This window comes from Carassius carassius, chromosome 33 (genome assembly GCF_963082965.1).
Source record: "Carassius carassius chromosome 33, fCarCar2.1, whole genome shotgun sequence".
Taxonomy (NCBI): domain Eukaryota; kingdom Metazoa; phylum Chordata; class Actinopteri; order Cypriniformes; family Cyprinidae; genus Carassius; species Carassius carassius.
The window spans coordinates 27,086,314-27,113,154 of NC_081787.1; the positions used below are offsets into that span (position 1 = coordinate 27,086,314).

The following is a 26,841-nucleotide window of genomic DNA, read 5'->3' on the forward strand; positions in this document are numbered from 1 at the left end:
ACATGAATTTTGATTATTAATATGCATTGCTAAGAACTTCATTTGGACAACTTTAAAGGTGATTTTCTCAATATGTTGTTTTTTTGCACCCTCAGATTCCAGATTTTCAAATAGTTGTATCTCAGACAAATATTGTCCCATCCTGACATACCATAAATCAATGGAAAGATTATTTATTCAGCTTTCAGATTACATATAAATCTCAATTTTGAAAAATGTACCCTTATGACTGGTTTTGTGGTCCATGGTCACATATAAGAGCAGGGGGTGAGGCTCTTATTTTGTAATATATATGAGTATTGGAGGGCTTTAATTTTGGAATTCAACATCAGACAGATGTGTAATTTTCCAGTGAAACTGGGTTGTGGTGGGGAAAATTTTGTGTTCTCCGGAAAAGCTCAGTTATTTGAACTGATCAGGAGATAAAGTCAGTTACAGATGAATGCAGCGCATTGATGAAGCAAAAAAGTCATCTGCTTCTCAAACTGTAAATTATGCAAACGTTGTGTGGAACACCCAATAGAAACCACAATGAATTTTAGGAGGACATTTAAAGATTAGGAGTTGTTGCAAAAAATTTTTCAGGGTAATATACTTTTAACTGAATCAAATTTAGATTACACTGGTTTAAGTGAAACATCACAACATCCCTACAAATATGATAAATATTCCTGCTTATAAATGTTGTAGGAAAGACAGATTATCATTTAGTAAGGGCGGTGGAGTATTGAACAATATTAAATACATTTTAAAGTGTACTGAAATTGAGTTAAATAAATATACAGCCATAAACTTGAAACTTTCTCCATTTATGCAAATTAATATTGTGGTCTTATATAATCCGCCATCACATACACAATCCTTTTATGAAGGAGCTATTGGAAATGTTTGATAGTTTGGCTCCAGGAGAACAATGTTACATTACATGTTAAGAAAATGTGTTTTTCTATAAAGAAAAATGAGGGTACTTAATGAAGAAATAGAGGAGGTTAGTGAAGTTAATGAAGTTAGTTTTTTAGGAGTAGTTCTGGATTCACAACTTGAATTTGACAAACATATAATAAGACATTTCAAAAAGACATTCAAAAATAGTTAAGATGAACTTAAATTGTTTTGAACGTATTAGGCATTACATTAGAACTGAGGCAGCTCATTTGTTCCTGCATACAATGATTTTGTCCCGTATCTCATATTGTATTACAGTGTGGTCTCAAACTACTGACTTTTTCATTAGAAAAATTGAGATGCTGTATAATCAGGCTTTAAAAATTGTGGATAAAAGGCCAAATCATTGGCATCACTTTCATATTTTAAAGAAATGGCATATGCTTAAGTTTATGAATTTAAAAAATGTATCATATGTGAAATAGATTTTTAAATGCTTGTGTAATAAGGCACCCTCTGTTTTATGTAATTTGGTAAAGAGATGAAACTGTCCGAACCACTAGGAGCACAGAGGATGGAGATTGGGTTTTGTTGATCATCACAAGGACATTTTCTGTAAAGGGAACCCAACTTTGGAATATGTTGCCAAATTAGTTTAAAGTGATACATGGTTTACAGTCTTTTACATTGACGGTTAAGCATAGGCTCAAAATAAACTAGATCTAAACGCATATTTACATTTTCATACGCTTCCTATTTATTAGGGTGGAAAGAGTCTATAAAACTTGGGCATGTGCTTGTTCTGTATTGTGTTTTGTAAAGTATGAGGATATTGTATGAAGGATTTGTTACATTAGTTTTTTGGTATGCTACAGATTAATTATTTTGGTTATTTATATATGTACAGATTTTCAGATGTACAGATCTACTCGTAAATACGATATTGTCCAGCATGACTTGTAATGCACCACAGTAACAACCCTGAATATGCCAACAATCAGAACCATAACACCCCAGCAAACTAGCTACGCTCAAAAAATCACCTACAGCAGCAACTCCTCAGAGCACCCTAGTAACATCATAGTAGCAGGGTCCCATTTTACCCATAAATCCTAGTGAGCTTTGTATGGGCAAGAGCTATTCACTACTGCTTCAGAATATTTAGAAATGGAGTTGTATGTGTGATTGTGTGTGTGGGTGGCTGAAATGACAAAGTGCACTGAAAAAGTGTGTGTGTGTGTGTGTGTGTGTGTGTGTGTGTGATATGGTCAGAGAGCAGCATCAATTACAGCTTCAGTGCTGCTTTGGGGCCTATTAGAGTAAAAGAGCAGAGAAAAACTCTAGAGAAATGTGTGTGTGTGTGTGTGTGTGTGTGTGTGTGTGTGTGTGTGTGTGTGTGTGTGTGTGTGTGTGTGTGTGTGTGTGTGTGAGTGAGTGAGACAGAAATGAGCTGATTTAAGAAAGGTGCTAATACTCAGAACCAACTGGGTCATATGCCCTGGTCATCAGTGTGAAATGCATTGTGGGGATTTATCTTTTCTTTGGCATTGGCAAGCAAAATATTCTTTTCTGCTCCTAGAGCATATTACTCTCAACCTCATGTGGCTTGGCAGCCTTTTTGCTTAGATTATAACAAAAAAATAAATCAGAACTCTTGGTCAGGCTGGAGGCAGCAAAAAAACTCACACTTGTTTAACATGATTTAGATGTTCTGTTGCTGGTTCAAGATGTCCTACCAGCTCTTTACCAACATGTGGTCTACAAGCAAGAAACCAGGACCACTAGCAGATAGTCCAAAGTCTCAACCAGCTAGAGCAGCTAGAAGTCAGCAGGGCAGGTTATTTTGCTGGTAATCACATGAGGAAGAACATGACCAAAGCCCATGAGTCTCTTGGCCACTATGCGAGGCTGATGTCAGAACGGTTTGTTTAAATTTAGTCAGCTAACAATGAAGAGTTTGTTTGCAGTCAGACCTTGTGATGGAGTAAAAACACCCAATGAATATGCATTTGAGTATTGGCCAAACCCAGACAAACGTCAGTCAATAAGACAACATGGATGATTAGTTGCTTTAGGAATCATATACACTGTACAGCATTTATTGATGTTAATTTATAGATATAGTATTATTCATTGCTCATTCATGATGTATTAAATAATACTAACATACACAGAAGAAAAGGGAAAACACAGATTAAACGATTTACTCAACCACATTATTTATGATCTATACAATTGTTACATTCATGGACTTTGAGTTTCCTTATTTGGTCATCTTCCTTTTCTTGTTTGGTTAATTGATTAATCCCCACCTGTCTCCATTCACCTGATTTCTCCCTCGTGTTTAAATACCCTGTCTTTTGAGTTCCTCCTGGTCCGTGATTAATGTTGTATCCTAAGTTGAGTTAAGTTTATGTATTATGATGGATGTGCCCTTATTCTCCCGCGATCATTAAAAGTACCCTTTGTATTTCGTCTTCCTCCCGGAAAAGCCTTGCCAGCAGTCCAACTCCTGTGCCTGGAGCAACTGGACCGTTCGCTGGAAGACCCCACCAGGGCCTTTTAGATCTGGCATACCTTACCCACTTCCCCCACCGCTCGCTCTCTAATTTTTATTATACCGGCCTGAGCGAGCGATGTAAGGCACGCCTGCCAGCGAACAGTCCCAGAGAGGATTTCGCCGCTTTCGTGGAGTGGGTGCTGGAGGAAAATGGATCCCCATTCACCATTGGTCCCACTGAGGAGGATATCTCCAGCCCCACTCCCGACCCAAAAACCAGCCAGCCGCCATCCTGCCGCACGGAGCTAGAGCCCACCGCAGCCGCAGAGCCCGAGCCCGAGCCTGTCACTGTCGGAGAGCAAAGACTCGAGAGCGCCTCTGACCAGGTGTGTGAGCCGGCAACAGCGTGCGTCGTGGGAGTATTGGTGGAGATCGAGGGCATGGAGGAAAGCCCTGCCCACACTTCTGTGACTGAGGGTGAGCTGCATTCGGTTTCTGGGAATTATATGGAGGGATTAATGTACCTTGTAGACTGGTTTGTGGAGGTAAATCCTGAATTTCCTGTTTCTCTGCTGGTTCTGCCCAGCCCTGAATCTCCTGTGTCTCCGCTGGCTCCATCCAGCCCTGATCCTCCTATATTCCCTCCCAGCCTCCCACTCCCAATTCTTCCAGTCAGTTCCTCTGCTCCATTTCCGCTGGTTCCACCCATCCCTGAATTTTCTGTTTCTCCGCTGGTTCCGTCCAGCGGAGCGGGCTTCCGGAGCCCCGCCTCTGCCTCGGTTGCCGGTGCCCTCAGCGCTGCCTTGGACCTCCGGCTCTGCGGCTGCTCTCCTCCACCATGGCTCCTCCCACCGTCGACTCCATCATGGATCTTCATCCTGGCTGGTCTCTGGAGCACCATCTGGCTCCTCCTGCTCCGGGCTCCTCCCTGGCTCCTCCCTCCATCCAGTCCGCCCTGGTTCCAAGCTCTTGCTCTGTCTTTGCCTACCCCTTGCCTGCCCTACGCCTGCCTCCAGAACCCCCACCCTCCCTACGCTGGTATTCCTCTTGCGGTGCGAGGATGCACCGTTCTGGGAGGGGGCGAACTGTAACATTCATGGACTTTGAGTTTCCTTATTTGGTCATCTTCCTTTTCTTGTTTTTCCTTTTCTTTTCTTGTTCTCTATTTGCAATCTGCTAGATTCAGTTATGCAGAGTGAATGTGAACCAATCAAGTAGTTGAAAATGATTTTAATGCTGACAACCTGAAACTATAACTGAAAGCATGCTTTGAATGGGGCTGTAATTGTAAGTGAAATTAAGTATCTGTTTATTGAAGAAGATGGGAAAAGTGTTTTATATCGCAATATGTTGAGATTTAGAACTGTTTCAATGACACTATATTCCATTGTGGTGAACAGAGGAGCTTTTTTGATGATCTTGCTGTTTTACTCAAAGAGCATTTAATACTAAGCACGTAGCATGCTAATATGTGTTTCTGCTCGCTAGCAGTTTGTTAGCTAGTTAGTACAATCTGACAACTCTCTGTTGTAAAAGAAACTAAATACATGAAATTTAACAAATCAACTGTGTCAGGCAACCAAATAACTATTTAATTAGATTACTTAAAAATAACTATTCCATGATGTTGAAATTACGTGATCAAATTCTATTCAGTTCAACTTCATTGATTCACGAGGAAGTGATGTATCTTAATAAATCATGCACATTACAAAACGTTACAAACAAAACTAGTTTTACAAGAAATACTATTTCAGTCTTTCTACTTCACATTAAATTCAATGTGTTGCTTCTTTGTAATTATTTGTAATATTCACTTGAATTTCTGAGAGAAAATTATTTCAAAGGAAATCCTACACCAAATTTTTTTCAGTGACCTTTTTTAATTTTCAGAGTATATGTATACGAATCATATGCATGCAAGTTTGCTCTTTATAAGATGTATGACAGAGGTTAATACAAACATTCTGAATGAAACTCACAAAATGTAAGTTCCTAACTGCTGGGGTTTTTTTCTGCAGTGCTGGAGACCCTTTTAGAGCCTTGAAGTCCTGTCATCCTCGTATCAGCCGATTTAAACAATCACTTCCTCTCTCACTCAGGAGTTGTTCAGATATAATAGAGTTCATGCCATCTTCATTTTCTCTACTAACTTGCCGACTCATTGGCCCAGTGGTGAATTACCACTTCTCTGAACCGAGAGCTCTCAAAATCAATCCTGTTCCCCATGCCATCCCTTGAGGCCCTCAGCCAGCTTCTTACAGCACTGAGAGACACCACTGATCACCATCATCAACATAATTAGCCTTCATATCAAACGCAGATCATAAGAGAGCAATACTTTTGGCTGCCATTTCAAAATGAGCTTTGATTTGGAAAGGGGAGGGTTTCATACCTCAGTTTCTTTACAAAATAACAATTAAAGAAATAAATAAGTAATTATTTACTCCTGTTTTGCAAACCCCGTGAAACTGTCTTTCTTCTGCAGAACACACAACACTAGTCAATGTTTTTGTGAGTGAATAATTCAGATCAGTATTATAAACTGGATCAGCTCATACACCATTACTTTGCAAATAACAGCCAGGGAAGATGTCAAGATTTACAGTAAATCACAACTCAGTTTTCAGTTTGCTTCTTACAGAACTGCAAGCTGGTTGTGTCAGCCCATCACATGCTTTCGTTTATGATCACTGGCATACTCTATTATAAAAGTACCCAAGAGTGAAGGTTGGTCAGTTTCATTTATTAAAAGCCAAAAATAAACTTAAAGGGATAGTTCCCCCCAAAATGAAAATTTGCTGTTAATTTAGCTTTTTTCTTCAGTAGAACAATAAAGAAAACTTTTATTTGAAACTGTTGTCCTTGGCGATTCTCAGCACATTCACGACTGTCACATAACGACGCATGCACGAGAGCATACTCACACATAGACTGACTAGTGAAAATATAACTTTTTCATGTCCATTTTGACCATGAGGAATGCACTGTCACCTTAATTCAGTGTGTGTGGTGAAAAAAGCAAAAAAAAAAAGAACTGCACCAAAATAATGGCAACACTGCTGCTCCTGATCAGCTACAGAATCCTCACATTTCCTAACATGGGCTGCTTACACTCTGCTAACAATTCTGCTGTGAAATGGGAATAAGTCAAGCAAAATGCTAAATCCATCTAAAGGAATATTCCAGTTTAATTACAAGTTGTTTAATAAACTACTTTTGTGGCATAATTAAAATTGTTTTGACTTCTCTAGTTTAAAAAAAAAAAATCAATCAAGATTAGACACTTACAATTGATGTTTTCTGAAGAAAAAAAACACATCTTATAATTTATAAATGCACCCACATTCATTACTCTGTTAAAACGTTTGTACTTTTACAGTTCTCTTGGCACCAAAGCTGTAAAAGTGTATTTCACATGGAAATGCATGAAAATGGCACAAAAAATTAACTTAAAACATGTCACCAACACAGTGAGAATTGTCATTTTTACAGACTGGGCCTATTCACTTACAGTGTAAGTGCATCACTGAAACCCAGATTATTGGCCTTTTATATGTCCAAAAATGAGAGTATTCATAAAACAGTAGATGAGAAGTAGCCTGTGAGATTCTGAAGCACAGATGGAGACACTTCACATCATCAGATCCTTTACTCTAGGATCTTCTATGACAGTGAGTTTGAATGCAGTTAATGTTATGTGATTTGGGAGATCTGACTCTTAAGACTCAATTGTCTTGATCTGATAGTAGAAGACAAAGTATTGGTCAATTTATGTGTAAGATGTTTTTGGTTAAACCAATATACTTGAAATATGGTGAAAACGGTCTCATTTAAAAACGAATGCTGCAAGAAACTCAGTATTTTCTCTGACCTATCTGTGTAGACTGATTCTACAACTGACAGGTTTGGGAAACTCTTGGAAATTGCTCAGGTGGAAACTAACGTGAACTTTATGAGAGAAGGTGACAATTCAGTTTCAACGAGACAAAGTCATGAAGCTGTGAAAATATTTCTTTCATCAGTGACCTCAACAGTTCTTCCACCTCTGGAGACAGAACCAGCTTTATAAAGTTTGACGTCTGTTATGACAGTTTTTTTTTTCAAGGATACACAGAGTGAGTTTGGCTGTGCTCTACTGAGGGGAAGGTTCACACACTGACAGCAGTGTGAGGGAGTCTGAGTTCGAGTAAGACTCACCGATGAAGCCCAGCTGGGAGAATTCGAGGATCATCCACTCCTCTGACGGCTGCTGCAGGGCAAAATTCTTCATCGTGGTGAAGTAATTTGGCCGTGCTACAATGTCATCCTCTAGCTATGTGAGAAAGAGTGAGACAGAGAGACAATGCTGAAGAAAGACTAGCAGCTGTAAAATCATTTTAATATAAATCGCCAGTTCAATTCTTTTTTCTGGGTATCTAAGGCTAAATGATTTAAAGGTGTGTCATCTTCCAGAAGCTAATACACTTTCTTTTATCCCATCTTAAAGCTGAGATGACTAAGTAAACTCTTCAATGGTTGACTTCCTGAAGAGTGTAAAGGCCTGCTCACGAAGACACAAATGTTTGTATGATAATTGGGTCCAATTTTCACATGCAATTTGTCAGTTCACCCTAAAGCCACGGTCACACTAGACTCTGAGCATGCAACGGACATGATATGACGGCATGCTCTGTAGTGTCTTTTTAAAAACTTAAATTCAGCACATAACAAATCATCTAAAATGTAAAAACATACAATCTACTCCTCCTTCCTGAAGCGCTGCAGGTTTAAATGGATGTTCTTTGAATTTAGCTACGAGATCATGCCGTGATCTTCTGTTGGTCACACATCTTCACATGATACAATTTCACAGGTCAGAGTTCACCAAGCTTGAACTTTTTCCACTCTCCTGCATTCGCATGTGTATGAATGAAAGTCAATGGAAGGAGTGAGACAGGCCCTTAATACGAAAAGGGAAGAAAGGAAACCAAACTGTTTCAATTGAGTCTTGCAGGTTAACTCCAGAAAGTCAAAGTTTTAAGTAACAACATTTCTGGACAAGTACCACTCTTATTGGTTGGCCAATTTTTTTGTCCACAGTGCAATGGGAAAAAGATGGGAACAGTTAACATTGATGGCATTAAATAAAACTATTTCATTCCTTGCTATAAAATATATGTTAACTAAAATAAAATAAAATATACAAAACTTAATCGACTTTTATTACAGTCTGAATAGATGCATTAACAGTCTTTCATTAAAATTAAAATTCAAATGTTTATCACACAGAAACGCCCACAAAAACTGATCATAAAAGAACATGCTATAAAAGAAGTCCTAAAGTGGCCTTATATTATCACTTGCATCAATACAGTACATGCAAAAACATTGTGGAACCAGCCATTCATTCAACATGAGCATCTGTTCAATTCTTATGTTCAGTTTGGTCATTATCTTTATTTAATCTTACCTGTACGTAATAAGTCCCTTTAGTCTGGGCATACATCATCAGGAAGCAGTAATCCAGGTTCTGCTTTGTTCGCCATCTGCAAAAACAATCAGCATGTGCTTTAAATAGAATAATATACTGCCACACAAACCAACAGGTTGAAGATGATAAAAAATAGAAACAAATACATGCTGATTACAAATAAGAGGACAAGCTCAAAAAGTGACCGAAAAAAAAATCCTTTCAATTAAAATATTGCACATCGATTGTCTTTGATTCTTGCATGTCTCATCATTGATGTCGAACATACTTTGATGAGTCTTGAGTCAAGCCATTGGTTGGTGACAATGAAGAACCAAAAAAGGCATTTCCCAATCAGTGGGAATTGTTATACTACTTTACCTGATTTTTTAAAATTGGAGTTGGAAGTTCCCAAGTGCATAAAATCACCAGTAGCGTAATGTGCTAGAATTTGACTAGTGATTTATGGAAATTCCAGGTAGATATCTATATCTAAGATGAGACAACTATAGCAACACTAAATTAATGTGTTTTTGTACGAGTAATTTAGATCAAATCGATTGAATGAATGATTATACATTTATGATGACAGTTTCCATCAGTTTCCTGGGTTTCCATCACCCTGCTATTATGTACATTTTGAAGTATTGCATTAGAATCGAGTGATAGAAATGCTGAATTTAGAATAAAAATGGCCTCAGTTGAAATTAATTAATTTGTGCAAAAAAGGGTTAATGCGAATAAACTGAATGACATGACAGTATAATTGAAACTGCAGTGTAAAAGCACTAAACTGTCAAAGCAAATACAAGATCATTAAAAATAATCAGCGTTGGCGAGTACATGTAACAGTGTCAGTCGCCAGTTGGCAGGTAAAACTTATACAAAATATAACAATGCAATGCCACTGAGCCACTTTAGACAGCGAACCACGGACAAAACACACAATTATGTCAAAATACGAGGTCTTTGGTGTATTTTTATGAGTAACCTTATAACTGTAGTCTCAAATTAGTTATAACGTTATAAAGTCTTTAATGACTGTAAAGTGTTTTGAGAAAATATGTGTCAGATCCGCGTCATGTTCATCAAGTAAATCTTCTGAAGTCCATCAATGATGTAAATCAAAGAACAAAAGAAAAAGAGAAATCACTCAACTTCTTTAGTAGCTACTTAACTTTAGTAGCTTGAATAAAGATTAATCTGTATAGTTTATGCATACATTTATCATTTATGTGAAGACTGTTTTGAAATCACTTAATATTTCAGAGCCTTTTAAATGTTGGCTTTCAATAATACTGTAAAGTTGAATGGCTATAATTGATATGTAAAATTTAGGGAAAATGTATTTAATAGAGACACCAGTAGCAGTATTGGTATCAATACTTCAATTAATAATATACTACTTAGTAAAAAGATGCCATTTAAACATTTTTAAAATATACTATCTTTATGTTGCAATGGTATATGCAATGAATTACATTAATTACAGAAAAATGTATGATAATTAATTTTTTTAATCGACTGACAGACAGCATTAATATTTCTGATTTCAATTAAATTTTTTATTATATAGGTCCTCCCAGAAAGAGATCAGGATGGGCCCCACCCCCTTGACCCCCTTCACATTTTCGGCCCTCAAATTAAGTTAATGATATAGCCCTGATCTAATCTGTTAACATGGATGTGGGAAAAAATACGCACTGCAAACTGAGTATGTGTGAAACAGTTGTTACACAATGGCCTGCTCCATTTGCCGAACAATAATCTCAAACATTTTTAGGGAGAAAAATATATATATAAATCTATAAATCTGTTTGTTATTCTTTTTCTTGTAAGTAAAGGCAAATGTTTGCAGCCTAGATGTTGTTAGTGAGATTATTTGTGGTGTAGTAACTGGAATTTAGCAGCACTGACCACATTAAATGTGTCAAGTCCAAACAGATCGAGTCGAATTATAAACGCACAAGCCTCTCTCTGTTTCCACACATACAAATTCAGTGTTTTTGATAAGCTGCCCTACTAAATGGGATACCCTGCAGGAAGGAAATTATCTGTTAGAGACATCATATGTGTGTTTACAAACATTTACATCAGAGTTTCAACATCACACACACACACACACACACACACACAAAACTACTGCCATTTCTTTATAATAAAAAAAAAAACAGTTTAATATGTTTTTATGCTATTTTGTTCTCTAGGACACAGAAAGTGTCCACATAAAACATGTTTACGTTGTAGTACCCATGTCATTTTACACATTTGTGTCCTCAAAAACCATATTCTGTATACCAGAACACCCCCCCTCTACACACACATACACACACACACACAGACACACACACACACACACACACACACACACACACACACACACACTCACGGTTATCTTAAGATAAGAACATTAAACCTCTGGCATCTTTTGGACAAAAACTCTTTCTGTGTCTCTGCGCTTCTCCAGAAGGGAAGTGTACTAAAAGAAGTACCCATCAGGGTGTAAAAAAGACCAACATTTAGTTCCAGCTTTGACGCAGTTGAAAACAAAGCTCTTGTTTACAGCAAAGATGCAAACCCAACAGGGGTGAAAAGGTGACAAAGATCTGGCATACCCCTGGGAAGAACATTTTTGAAATATGAAAACTCAACAACAAGGGGGTAAAAACACACTGGACTTTATCTACACAACAGAATAGAGGCTGAACAAGGCTGTATCCGTCTCAGCCATATCTCCCTGCAGCCCAAGACCGGTTTCCCACTGAAGCTAAGCAGGACTGAGCCTGGTCAGTACCTGGATGGGAGACCTCTTGGGAAAAACTAGGTTGCTGCTGGAAGAGGTGTTAGTGAGGCCAGCAGGGGTGCTCACCATGTGGTCTGTGTGGCTCCTAGCACCCCAGTGTAGTGATGGGGACACTATACTGTCAACAAGCACCGTCTTTCGGATGAGACGTTAAACCGAGGTCCTGACTCTCTGTGGTCATTAAAAATCCCATGGCACTTCTCATAAAGAGTAGGGGTGTGACCCCTGTGGCTTGGCTAAATTGTCCCCCAGGCCTTTGTCAATCATGGCCTCCTAATAATCCCCAACCACTTGATTGGCTCTATGACTCTCTCTCCTCTTCACCTGTAGCTGGTGTGTGGTGAGTGCACTGGCGCCGTTGTCCTGTGGCTGCCGTCGCATCATCCAAGTGGATGCTGCACACTGGTGGTGGTTGAAGAGAGACCCCACACATGATTGTAAAGCGCTTTGGGTGTACAACAATACACAATAAAAAGTGCTATATAAATGCATCAGTCATTAATTCATTAACCTGGTGTACTCAGATCACATCTCTGTTATGTTAATTCCAGTATACAGACCACTTCTGAAACTTACCAAACTGGTTCAAAAACTCATCACAGTTTGGCCAGATGATGCTACCTCAACACTACAGGACTGCTTTCAGTGCACAGACTGGAACATGTTTAAAGAGGCAGCCACCTACAACAATCTCACAGACCTGTGAGTGCTTATATCAAAAAGTGCATTGATGATGTGAAAGTCAACAAGACCATCACCACACGTGAAAACCAAAAGCAGTGGATGACAGCAGAGGTTCGTGGGCTGTTAAAGACCTGAGATGAAGCATTCAGATCAGGAGATAAAGAAGCCCTCAAAACAGCAAGAGCCAATCTGTCCTGTGGCATCAAAAATGCAAAACGGTTTATGCTCAGAACATCAACAATCACTTCACAGACAGTAGAGACACACGAAGCCTGTGGCAAGCCTTTCAAACCATCACTGACTACAAGCCCCTGCCACAGGCCTGTGATAATGACAAATCCCTCACAGATGCACTCAACCACTTTTATTCACGGTTTGACATGAAGAAAACTGCCCATACCTCCCAACAACCAGGCACTCTGTCTGTCTCCAGCCAATGTAAGGAAGACCCTATCTAGGATTAACCCATGCAAGGCTGCGGGTCCTAATGACATACCTGGCCGTGTACTGAGAGACTGTGCTGTATAGCTGACAGATGTCCTAACAGATATCTTTAACACCTCGCTGAGCCAGGCGGTCATCCCCACACACAAATTCACAACCATCATACCAAAGATTACATAGTCTAGATTTAAAACTGTCACATGGAATTGATGTTGATAGTGTTGAAATTATGCAGCCAAGTGATGATATCTCAGATCATTATTTAGTTTTGTGCAAACTTCATATGGCCAAAATTGTAAATTCTTCTTCTTGTTACAAGTATGGTAGAACCATCACTTCTACCACAAAAGACTGCTTTTTAAGTTATCTTCCTGATGTATCCGAATTCCTTAGCATATCCAAAACCTCAGAACAACTTGATAATGTTACAGAAACTATGGACTCTCTCTTTTCTAGCATTTTAAATACAGTTGCTCCTTTATGCTTAAGGAAGGTTAAGGAAACCAGTCTGACCATGGTATAATGAGCATACTCGCACCCTAAAGAGAGCAGCCCGAAAAATGGAGTGCAGCTGGAGGAAAACAAAACTAGAGGTATTTCGTATTGCTTGGCGGGAAAGTAACCTATCCTACAGAAAAGCATTTAAAACTGCTAGATCCGATTACTTTTCTTCTCTTTTAGAAGAAAACAAACATAACCCCAGGTATTTATTCAATACAGTGGCTAAATTAACGAAAAATAAAGCCTCAACAAGTGTTGACATTTCCCAACATCAAAGCAGTAATGACTTTATGAACTACTTTACTTCTAAAATCGATAATATTAGAGATAAAATTGTAACCATTCAGCCATTAGCTACAGTATCGCATCAGACAGTGCATTATAGACCCCCTGAGGAACAGTTCCACTCATTCTCTACTATAGAAGAGGAAGAATTGTATAAACTTGTTTAATCATGTAAACCAACAATATGTATGTTAGACCCTATACCATCTAAGCTCCTAAAAGAGGTGCTTCCAGAAGTCATAGATCCTCTTCTGACTATTATTAATTCCTCATTAGGATATGTCCCCAAAACCTTCAAACTGGCTGTTATTAAGCCTCTCATAAAAAAACCACAACTTGACCCCAAAGAACTAGTTAATGATAGACCGATCTCGAATCTCCCTTTTCTGTCCAAGATACTAGAAAAGGTGGTATCCTCACAATTATATTCCTTCTTAGAGAAAAATGGTATCTGTGAGGATTTCCAGTCAGGATTTAGACCGTATCATAGTACTGAAAGACTGCTCTCCTTAGAGTTACAAATAACCTGCTCTTATCATCTGATCGTGGATGTATCTCTCTATTAGTTTTATTGGATCTTAGTGCTGCGTTTGACACAATTGACCACAACATTCTTTTGCATAGACTTGAACACTTTGTTGGCATTAATGGAAGTGCATTAGCATGGTTTAAATCATACTTATATGACCGCCATCAACTCGTAGCAGTGAATGAAGAGGTATCATATCGATCACAAGTGCAGTATGGAGTACCTCAAGGCTCAGTACTACGGCCGCTACTCTTCACACTTTATATGTTACCCTTGGGAGATATCATCAGGAAACATGGTGTTAGCTTTCACTGTTATGCTGATGATACTCAGCTCTATATTTCTTCGCGGCCCGGTGAAACACGCCAATTTGAAAAACTAATGGAATGCATAGTCAATTTAAAAAACTGGATGACGAGTAATTTCTTGCTGCTAAATTCTGAAAAAACAGAAGTGTTAATTATAGGACCTAAAAACTCTGCATGTAATAACCTAGAACACTGTCTAAGACTTGATGGCTGCTCTGTCAATTCTTCGTCATCAGTTAGGAACCTAGGTGTGCTATTTGATCGCAATCTTTCCTCAGAAAGCCACGTTTCTAGCATTTGTAAAACTGCATTTTTCCATCTCAAAAATATATCTAAATTACGGCCTATGCTCTCAATGTCAAATAAAGAAATGTTAATCCATGCATTTATGACCTCAAGGTTAGATTATTGTAATGCTTTATTGGGTGGTTGTTCTGCACGCTAAGCAAACAATCTACAGCTAGTCCAAAATGCAGCAGCAAGAGCTCTTACTAGAACCAGGAAGTATGACCATATTAGCCCGGTCCTGTTAACACTGCACTGGCTCCCTATCAAACATCGTATAGATTTTAAAATATTGCTTATTACTTATAAAGCCCTGAATGGTTTAGCACTTCAGTATTTGAATGAGTTCCTGTTACATTTTAATCCTCCACATCCGCTACGTTCTCAAAACTCAGAAAATTTGAATGGCATCTACGCTAATATTAGTCTGTTTCTCTCTTATTCCGAGGTCACTGTAGCCACCAGATCCAGTACGTATCCAGACCAGATGGTGGATCGGCACCTAGAAAGTACCTCTACTGCCCTGAAAGACAGCCGAGACCAGGACAACTAGAGCCCCAGATACAGATCCCCTGTAAAGACCTTGTCTCAGAGGACCACCAGGACAAGACCACAGGAAACAGATGATTCTTCTGCACAATCTGACTTTGCTGCAGCCTGGAATTGAACTGCTGGTTTCGTGTGGTCAGAGGAGAACTGGCCCCCCAACTGAGCCTGGTTTCTACCAAGGTTTTTTTTCTCCATTCTGTCACCGATGGAGTTTCGGTTCCTTGCTGCCGTCGCCTCTGGCTTGCTTAGTTGGGGTCACTTCATCTACAGCGATATCGTTGACTTGATTGCAAATAAATGCACAGACACTATTTAAACTGAACAGAGATGACATCCCTGAATTCAATGATGAACTGCCTTTAACTGTCATTTTGCATTATTGACACACTGTTTTCCTAATGAATGTTGTTCAGTTGCTTTGACCCAATCCTTTTTGTTTAAATTGCTATATAAATAAAGGTGACTTAACTTGACTTGATATCAGAATGATTTCTGAAGATCATGTGACACTGAAGACCGGAGTAATGATGCTGAAAATTCAGCTTTGATCACAGGAATAAATGAGATTTTAATGTATATCAAAATAAAAACATTTTATTTTAGACCATAATAATAGTTTGCAATATTAAATTTTTTCATGTATTTTTGATCAAGTAAATGCAGCCCTTATGAGCAGAAGAAACTCCTGAAAAAACATAAAAAAACATTCTGATCCCAAACTTTTGAACGCTACTGTATTTGATAATAATACAAGTTACAACTTTAATATGTATTAAATTCTTTTAACATTTCACATCCTCAAGTTTTTTTCTTTTGCTAAATATTTTTATAATACTGTAAACGTCTGCCCACAAAATGTTGAAATTTGTGAATGTGAGTATTATAAATTAAGCACATGCAGAGACAATCTTTGCTGCATTTATTGTTTACTGAGTCACTCTGAGATGCTGAAAACACTGGATCTTGAGCTGCTCAGGTGTAAATGAACAGTGCTGCACTTTGCTCTAAAACATCAATCACATCAGACTATACAGTTATTTAATTCACAGTATTTGCACTAAAATATATCTGGATTATTGTGCAGCCCCATTTATTGTTATTTTATATGCATTATAATTAGTTATTAGATTTTCATCAACTCATGAACCCCCTGTAGTTCCCTGGCAAACCTCTGACAGGAGTGAAAATGAGGCTGTGAGGGACAGAAGTGCCTGGATTCAGCACTGAATTGACCAGCTGTAGATAAGCAGTGTATGTGTGTGTGTGTACAGAGACATACTTTGGTTTAGTTGTGCGTTTGTGTTAATTAAAGTGAACTGACAGAACAGAGATGCTGGAAGTGTGTGTGCACTCATGAATAAGGCATAAAAAATGCTGACCCTGGGGAAACACACACACACACACACACACACACACACACACACACACACACAAACACACACATGCAAAAAGCTCATGTAAGTTCATGCGGAGAGCGCTTTCGTAAGACCTGAAACTCTAGTACATAAAAACAGCTGCCTCTAGCTAACTCAGTTTCACACATTTAGCATTGCAAAACAGATGTGTTTTCACATGATTTCATAATGTAAGTTACTTACAGAATCGAAAGAAGCAAATGTGTGTACAGTCATGGCCAAAAGTTTTGAGAATTACATAAATATTAGTTTTCAAAAAGTTTGTTGCTAAACTGCTTTTAGATCTTTGTTTCAGTATAATTACAAGCACTTCATACGTTTCAAAGGCTTTTATCGACAATTACATGACATTTATGCAAAGAGTCAGTATTTGCAGTGTTGGCCCTTCTTTTTCAGGACTTCTGCAATTCGACTGGGCATGCTCTCAATCAACTTCTGGGCCAAATCCTGACTGATAGCAACCCATTCTTTCATAATCACTTCTTGGAGTTTGTCAGAATTAGTGGGTTTTTGTTTGTCCAACCGCCTCTTGAGGATTGACCACAAGTTCTCAATGGGATTAAGATCTGGGGAGTTTCCAGGCCATGGACCCAAAATTCCAACATTCTGGTCCCCGAGCCACTTAGTTATCACTTTTGCCTTATGGCACGGTGCTCCATCGTGCTGGAAAATGCATTGTTCTTCACCAAACTGTTGTTAGATTGTTGGAAGAAGTTGCTGTTGGAGGGTGTTTTGGTACCATTCTTTATTCATGGCTGTGTTTTTGGGCAGAATTGTGAGTGAGCCCACTCCCTTGGATGAGAAGCAACCCCACACATGAATGGTGTCAGGATGCTTTACTGTTGGCATGACACAGGACTGATGGTAGCGCTCATCTTTTCTTCTCCGGACAAGCCTTTTCCAGATGCCCCAAACAATCGGAAAGGGGCTTCATCTGAGAATATGACTTTGCCCCAGTCCTCAGCAGTCCATTCACTATACTTTCTGCAGAAGATCAATCTGTCCCTGATGGTTTTTTTTTGGAGAGAAGTGGCTTCTTTGCTGTCCTTCTTGACACCAGGCCATCTTCCAAAAGTCTTGGCCTCACTGTGCGAGCAGATGCGCTCACACCTGCCTGCTGCCATTCCTGAGCAAGCTCTGCACTGGTGGCACTCCGATCCCGCAGCTGAATCCTCTTTAGGAGACGATCCTGGCGCTTGCTGGACTTCCTTGGATGCCCTGAAGCCTTCTTTACAAGAATTGAACCTCTTTCCTTGAAGTTCTTGATGATCCTATAAATTGTTGATTTAGGTGCAATCTTAGTAGCCACAATATCCTTGCCTGTGAAGCCATTTTTATGCAATGCAATGATGGCTGCATGCGTTTCTTTGCAGGTCACCATGGTTAACAATGGAAGAACAATGATTTCAAGCATCACCCTCCTTGTAACATGTCAAGTCTGCCATTCTAACCCAATCAGCCTGACATAATGATCTCCAGCCTTGTGCTCGTCAACATTATCACCTGAGTTAACAAGACGATTACTGAAATGATCTCAGCAGGTCCTTTAATGACAGCAATGAAATGCAGTGGAAAGGTTTTTTTGGGATTAAGTTAATTTTCATGGTAAAGAAGGACTATGCAATTCATCTGATCACTCTTCATAACATTCTGGAGTATATGCAAATTGCTATTATAAAAACTTAAGCAGCAACTTTTCCAATTTCCAATATTTATGTAATTCTCAAAACTTTTGGCCACGACTGTACATGTGATCACTGTGTGTGTAAGTAGTTCTGTTTGTCACCAATTGCTCAGAGTGGCAGCTCAGCATTCACACTGATCATTCATGGCTAATTGCAACAAAAGAAACACACACACACACACACACACACAGACTGATGGGAAGAGAAGCATTTGTGTGCAGCAGTCATATTACCTGACCCGCTCTTTAGGGTCACCAAAAGACTCTTTGAGGCGAGAGAAGTCTGGATAGAAATGGATGGAGGGAGAGATGATCTCCAACAGCCCTGACTGAATCTCTCCTGGAAACCTGAAACACATAGAGAGAGAGAGGAACTCACCTCTGTCATCATTTACATTCACATCATTCGTTTGACTTCATTTCTCTTGTAAAATATAAAAAAATATGTTTATTAAGATGTCAAAGATCCTCTTTTCATACACTGAAATTGAATGTGGACTGGTGCGGTCAAGTTTTGAATATGCTTGAATATTGACATTTAAGAGGAACATTTTCAGAAAATTATGACTTAAAAATACTTAAAATCTGTTTATTCACACAAAGCTAGACTATGATTTAATATTTAATGGTGTTCTATACACTAGTTATATACATAATAAATGCACAGTAAATACATAATAAATGTATCCCTTCTTCCATTCATTGCAAAGACACTTGAGCGAGCTGTGTTCAACCAGCTTTCTATGTTCCTTGTACAGAACAACCTCCTGGACAGCAACCAATCTGGGACTGCTCTGCTCTCAGTTACTGAAGCCCTGCGTCTAGCAAGAGCAGCTTCAAAATCCTTGGTACTCATCTTACTGGACCTGTCTGCTGCTTTTGACACTGTTAATCACCAGATTTTCCTGTCCACCCTCAGAAAGATGGGCATCTCTGGAACTGCAATCCTGTGGGTTAAGTCCTACCTCTCTGACAGATCCTTCAGTGTGTCTTGGAGGGGTGATGTTTCGAAGTCACAACACCTTGCTACTGGGGTTCCTCAAGGCTCAGTACTTGGACCACTTCTCTTCTCAATCTACATGACATCATTAGGATCTGTCATTCAGAAGCATGCCTTTTCTTATCACTGCTACGCTGATGACACCCAACTCTACTTCTCATTCCAGCCCGATGACCCGACGGTAGCTGCTCGCATTTCAGCCTGTCTGAGTGACATCTCTAGCTGGATGAATGACCATCACCTTCAGCTTAACCTTACGAAGACAGAACTGGTGATTCCAGCTAACCCATTGCTTCATCACAACTTCTCTATACAGCTGGGCTCATCAACCATTACTCCTTCGAGGACAGCCAGAAACCTAGGAGTTGTGATGGATCATCAGTTAAGCTTCACAGACCACATTGCTACAACGACCCTGTCCTGCAGGTTTGCCTTATACAACATTAGGAAGATTAGACCCTTCCTGTCAGAGCAAGCAACCCAACTTCTTGTTCTCTCAAGCTCTTGTTCTCTCCAGACTGGACTATTGTAATGCTCTCCTGGCGGGCCTTCCTGCATGTACTGTCAAGCCTCTGCAGTTGATCCAGAATGCAGCAGCGAGGGTTGTCTTCAATGAGCCAAAAAAAGCTACGTTACTCCTCTCCTCATCAGGTTACGCTGGCTACCAGTAGCTGCTCGCATCAAATTCAAGGTACTGATGCTAGCCTACAAGACGACCACTGGCACGGCACCAACTTACCTAAACTCACTGTTTAAATCTTATGTGCCCTCCAGAAGTTTGCGCTCTGCAAGTGAACGACGCCTTGTGGTGCCATCCCAAAGAAGTTCAAAATCATTCAAACGGACCTTTTCCTGGACTGTGCCCAGCTGGTGGAATGACCTCCCAATCTCAATTCATATCATTTTCAAGAAACATCTAAAGACTCATCTTTTTCGCCTGCACTTAACCAACTAACACTAGCACTTTTCCTTTTCTTGTCTTTTCATTCATAAAAAACAAAAACAAAACAAAAAACACCTGGCTATGCGTTCTATACTAGACTAATTGAGACTTGTCATGGCACTTGTACACTGTTGTTGTTCTCTTGTTGACCTGACTGCTTCTATTGTTCTCATTTGTAAGTCGCTTTGGATAAAAGCGTCTGCTAAATGATTAAATGTTAAATGTAAATGTTACAGCACTAGTATCCAGGTTTGTGTGTGTGATGCATCTATTCAGTGCAGTTTTTAAAAGTTCTTATTACTGAAATAAAAATATAACTAAAACTAAAATATAACTGGAAAAAAACAATTATAGTTAAATCATATTACCCCACCACAAACATGTTTATTTAATTAATATTTTATCATACAAACATCCTAAATATTTTAAGCAATTTCCACATTATATGCGTCAGTGTGTTGTAATTTACACTATGGTTTGTGCAATGGAAGTAAAGAAGAACTGTATTAAAATCTCCAATATCACACACTTTAAACAGTACTTATATCTCCTAACTGTGTGACTATGAGGAATGATTACCTCAGAGTATATGTCCCTATGTAGGTTTAAGGGACTTTATTTAAATGAAATATTTCACTATTGTTCATGTGCTAGTCATTATTCCTCATTTTCATTTTTAGGTGAATTAAAATCTTTAAAAACTTCTGTCATATATCACCATCTTTGTGTGACAGATTTTAAAGTACACTCATGGGCTCATATTGTACAACCCGAATTCCGGAAAAGTTGGGACGTTTTTTTAATTTTATTTACAATAGAACATATATAACATAGCAAATGTTTAAACTGAGAAAGTTTACAATTTTATGCACAAAATGAGCTCATTTCAATTTTGATTTCTGCTACAGGTCTCAAAATAGTTGGGACGGGGCATGTTTACCATGGTGTAGCATCTCCTTTTCTTTTCAAAACAGTTTGAAGACGTCTGGGCATTGAGGCTATGAGTTGCTGGAGTTTTGCTGTTGGAATTTGGTCCCATTCTTGCCTTCTATAGATTTCCAGCTGCTGAAGAGTTCGTGGTCGTCTTTGACGTATTTTTCGTTTAATGATGCGCCAAATGTTCTCTATAGGTGAAAGATCTGGACTGCAGGCAGGCCAGGTTAGCACCCGGACTCTTCTACGATGAAGCCATGCTGTTGTTATAGCTGCAGTATGTGGTTTTGCATTGTCCTGCTGAAATAAACAAGGCCTTCCCTGAAATAGACGTTGTTTGGAGGGAAGCATATGTTGCTCTAAAACCTTTATATACCTTTCAGCATTCACAGAGCCTTCCAAAACATGCAAGCTGCCCATACCGTATGCACTTATGAACCCCCATACCATCAGAGATGCTGGCTTTTGAACTGAACGCTGATAACATGCTGGAAGGTCTCCCTCCTCTTTAGCCTGGAGGACACGGCGTCCGTGATTTCCAACAAGAATGTCAAATTTGGACTCGTCTGACCATAAAACACTATTCCACTTTGAAATAGTCCATTTTAAATGAGCCTTGGCCCACAGGACACGACGGCGCTTCTGGACCATGTTCACATATGGCTTCCTTTTTGCATAATAGAGCTTTAGTTGGCATCTGCTGATGGCACGGCGGATTGTGTTTACCGACAGTGGTTTCTGAAAGTATTCCTGGGCCCATTTAGTAATGTCATTGACACAATCATGCCGATGAGTGATGCAGTGTCGTCTGAGAGCCCGAAGACCACGGGCATCCAATAAAGGTCTCCGGCCTTGTCCCTTACGCACAGAGATTTCTCCAGTTTCTCTGAATCTTTTGATGATGTTATGCACTGTAGATGATGAGATTTGCAAAGCCTTTGCAATTTGACGTTGAGGAACATTGTTTTTAAAGTTTTCCACAATTTTTTTACGCAGTCTTTCACAGATTGGAGAGCCTCTGCCCATCTTTACTTCTGAAAGACTCTGCTTCTCTAAGACAAAGCTTTTATAGCTAATCATGTTACAGACCTGATATCAATTAACTAATTAATCACTAGATGTTCTCCCAGCTGAATCTTTTCAAAACTGCTTGCTTTTTTAGCCATTTGTTGCCCCCGTGCCAACTTTTTTGAGACCTGTAGCAGGCATTAAATTTTAAATGAGCTAATTAAGTGGATAAAAGTGTAAAATTTCTCAGTTTAAACATTTGCTACGTTATCTATGTTCTATTGTGAATAAAATATTGGCTCATGTGATTTGAAATTCCTTTAGTTTTCATTTTATTAAAATTTAAAAAACGTCCCAACTTTTCCGGAATTCGGATGGTATATCATTAATTATATTAATATACATCTGAGCATTCAAAAGCTTACTGCACAAATCTTAAGCATTTAAAAAAAAAAAAAAAAAGAAATATACTAGCGATAATAGAGATACGGTTATAGTTTTTATTATTCTGAACCAGTTTTCATTTTCATCATAATTTTAAAGTTTTGAAAGTTTTGTTTTTCGATCATTTTAATTATTATTATTATTATTATTATTTTTCATTTGTAGTAGTTTGCATTTTAAAAACTTTTTTTCTTCTTTCTTTTTACTTTTAGTTTTAGTTCAGTTCAAGTTGAATTAAAGTCAAGTTCAATTAAATTAAAATGAAAAATGCTTCCTTGACAAAAATTATAAAATTTTATTTCAGCTATAGTTTTTTTTTTCAAGTGACATGTTTTTTATGGTTTTAGTTTTAGTTCACAATAACAACCCTGTTTTGCACCCACATAACACACCCATAAGTAGATCGATGCAGGAATGGGAGAAATAAGAGCCAACAAAAGCAGAGATCCAATCAAAACACACACAGACTGTGATCCAGTATTGTAAGCCTGTGCAAAAACAATCAGTATAAGCACAAACACATGACTAATGTGGGACAAGCAGAATGAAGCAGAGGAACTATAACACACGGAGGATGGATTTTCCCTTTGGTTTCTTCTGCTATTGTCCTCAAAAAACATATGAGGAAAAGTCTGAGGTCACACGATCTCCCACACACACATAAACACACATGCATTTATGAAACTCAAGCAGATCGCAGTCATAACATTAATGAAAATCTCCATTACTTACAGGCGCTTAAGGTTGTCAGCAACACTATTTGCATATTGTTGATCCGTCTGCAAAACAAAGCAAGAATCAATGGCTTAATAAATGTTCACCTTTTCAGCTCAGTTTTGTGGATGGATGTTTTAAGTACAATGTCGATTCTCATTTCCTGACTTTTCCTGCTAAAGAGATTATACAGAGAAACTTTAACTGTCCAATAATGGAAGCAAATTCTGATGAGCTGCTAAAGCACTTTCCACTATAAAACAGCAGAAAATGCTCCGTTCAAAATGCAACCAAAGTATGCACCGCATTCTGAAAGAATGAACAGAATTACAGCAAGTTCTTTCTGTAAGATTATTATTATTTTTTTATTTTTTTACTTTAGGTCTTTAATCAGTTTATGGATTGCATTGTCATTTCAAACTTGAAATACCATCTTTAAATATAAGCCGTTTGGATTTGCAATCTGTTATCAATTACATTCAGATATTTTTAACTTGTACACCTTTAAATTCATGTGTTCATTCTTTATAATAGGGTAGAAAAGACCATCACACCTTCCGTTTTCTGTCTGCTTTAAGCAATGCTCTAGAGCTGTTTTGAGGCACTATTACTGTATCAAACAGAGCCAGAACAGTAAAACTCAAGGCCAGTGTACGAGGGCATAAAGTGAGGATCCAGACACTGTGTCTGTGTTCATGACCTGACGGACTCGTCAGATCCTCATTATTTCCACAGATCTCCAATGACTAAGTCATTGTTATCTAAACTATCAGAGCGATTCCTGAGACACAGGGAAGAGAACGAGTGATAGATGATGAGGAAACACCTGCAGCAATCTTTCCATTCCAGAGAAATAGGAAGTTTGGGGTTTATGACTTAGATGAAAAACCAAAGGTCTGAAATAACTTTTATTACAAAGCTTGTTTTACATAAACATGCTTATAAGTTTATAAAACAATTCAACTTTATATTTTCTATATTATCATATGCATGCTGTCATCAAGTCATACTTGCGTTTAGGCTACTCTCTGAACTGTTACATAAAGTACTACATTTTTATACATGTAAATGCCCAATAATTTGTATTTTGATGATCTAAATTTACTTTCACTTTCGAATAAGCGCCAATTTAGTGTCAATTGCTTGAATGCAACAACAAAATACAGCGTCAAAATCAGTTTAATCTATGTATAAAACATCAAACTTTTATAACAAAAAAAAAAAAAAAAACATACCAAAATGAGTAAGAAGGCTTGGACGCACAGCGTACACTTTGATGTCAAATAAAATATATAAATGACACAGTTTAAATAAAGTAAAAATCAGACACTGCTTGTGTGTTTTTTTGTAACTTGCAACTTATAAAATTAGGAAAAGAAAAAAAAAGAACGATCTCTCTCTCTCTCTATCTCTCTCTGTCTCTCTGCCGTTAGAAGCAGAGCGCGCAGACTCAGTTAATGCAAGTGCACGCACGTTTATAATGCTTGGAGACTTGACACACTCATATTTAATATATTTCAAATCAGCAACACAATCTGAGGTGAACTGTCACATGAATGTTTTCTATGACGCTCAAATTGCGTTAAAGCATATTTTACGTTGATCCAGAGAGCATGCATGTGCAGTCTCGAGCGCGTGTCATGTTTCTATGGCAACCAATGAGGGACACTTCGACCACCGAACTGCGCTTTACATTTTCTCCCATTTTTATAATAATATAAATGAACCGTTTAATCTGAAAGTTTTATTGGTCAGATTCAGACTCGATGTAGAGCAGAGAGCACAGAGATGTTAGCAAATAAATAACGTCAACGGCCATGGCATTGCACGAGCGAACGTTATTATAGTTCAACAGGGCAAACAGTCAAAGTTATTATGCGAGTTAACTCGAGTCAGAATGTATATGTGCACAGCTGCATTTGTCATCCGTCACCGTGACATCAAGTGGACTTTTGAAGCTGAAACAATTAGTGGCAGTGGCAATTAGTATTCAGCTTGGACTTGGAATAACGAGCGGAATAACATGAATAACTTTCTTGTCGGAGGATTGTAATGCATCACAGGCAGTCAGGTACGAGGAAGAAAGACTACCGCTACTTAAATTAAGTAAGAAAAAAAGTATTTAGGCGTTAAGGTTTCCTCCAGGCTGTCAGAGCTGACTGGACTCAACTTCACTCCTCTACTGAAAACATTAGAAGACGACCTTCACCGCTGGCACAACTTACCACTCTCCATCCAGGGCAGAATAGCTATAATCAAAATGACAATACTTCCAAAAATAAACCATTTTTTCTCAATGATCCCAACCCAACCTTCTCTCAATTGGTTCAAATCTTTAGACTCCATCATTACCCGATTCTACTGGAAAAATAATCCACCCCGGATAAAATTAAGCACTTTACAAAAACCCAAATCCTTAGGAGGATTAGAAGCACCGCATTTTTACCATTACTCACTAGCAAACCAACTTCAATACATATATAAATGGACTCACCCCACTCAGTCAGACATGGCTACATGGCTAGACATAGAACAATCAATCTGCGAAAAATTGCACATATCAGACATCCCATTTCTTAGTCAGTCCATTAAACACCACCCATGTTTCAAATCATTGACAATAGCCTCTGCTCTGACAGCCTGGTGAAAATATCATCACATCACAAACTCCAATCAGGCCCCATCTGAACTCACCCCACTCTGGAATAACCCTGATTTCACAAGCAACAAAAAAACACTAAATTTCCATAAATGGGCACAAAAGGGCATCTCACATTTAAAGCAAATTTTTCAGTCTAACAACTTTGTTTCATTTTCTTACTTAGTCCAGGAGTACGGTATCGGGAGCAATCAATTCTTGAATTATCTGCAACTCAAATCAGCTGTATTATCCAAAATCAACAACAGAACTATCAACATTCACCTTCCTACCGCATTAGCAGATTTAATTAATATATCCTCCCCGAAAAAATTACTTTCCAAAATATACAAAATTTTAGCTAATTCAAATAATACCATAACTTTACCAACAATCAAATGGAAAGAAGACCTTTCGATTGCTCCTGATACCGACTTCTGGACTAAAATTTGTAAAAATATTTTTTCCATGACTAAAAACGCCAACCTTCAGCTCATACAGTATAAGACTCTTCATAGAACACACTACACTGGGGAAAGGCTGGCAAAAATGGGATTCACATCAGGAATTTGCTCACACTGCTCACAAAACTGTCCGGACACATATATCCATGCCACATGGCACTGCCCACCCATTAAACACTTTTGGAAAGACGTCACTGAATCCCTGTCCCGCCTCCTGGGCTGCCGCATCCCATTATCCCCGTTACTCTGTCTACTAGGTGATCTATCAACTCTCAATCAGGAAATAACAAACAAAAGGATGCTCCTTGTAGCCTTAGCCATCGCCAAGAAAACTATCTTCCTGAACTGGAAATCCCGAAGCACTATTCACATA

General features: G+C 38.5%; 1 protein-coding gene across 1 annotated transcript in view; it reads right to left on the reverse strand.

The window, feature by feature from the left end:
- Window positions 1–26,841, reverse strand: part of LOC132114033 (alpha-1,3-mannosyl-glycoprotein 4-beta-N-acetylglucosaminyltransferase B-like) — a 141,217-nt gene that overhangs the window by 26,292 nt on the left and 88,084 nt on the right. The window contains exons 5-8 of the mRNA XM_059522149.1: window positions 23,385–23,431; window positions 18,559–18,672; window positions 8,838–8,913; window positions 7,586–7,700 (exon numbers count right to left, since the gene is read on the reverse strand). Of these exons, the coding sequence (XP_059378132.1) occupies window positions 7,586–7,700; window positions 8,838–8,913; window positions 18,559–18,672; window positions 23,385–23,431 (352 nt within the window). The remainder of the gene's footprint in view (window positions 1–7,585; window positions 7,701–8,837; window positions 8,914–18,558; window positions 18,673–23,384; window positions 23,432–26,841) is intronic.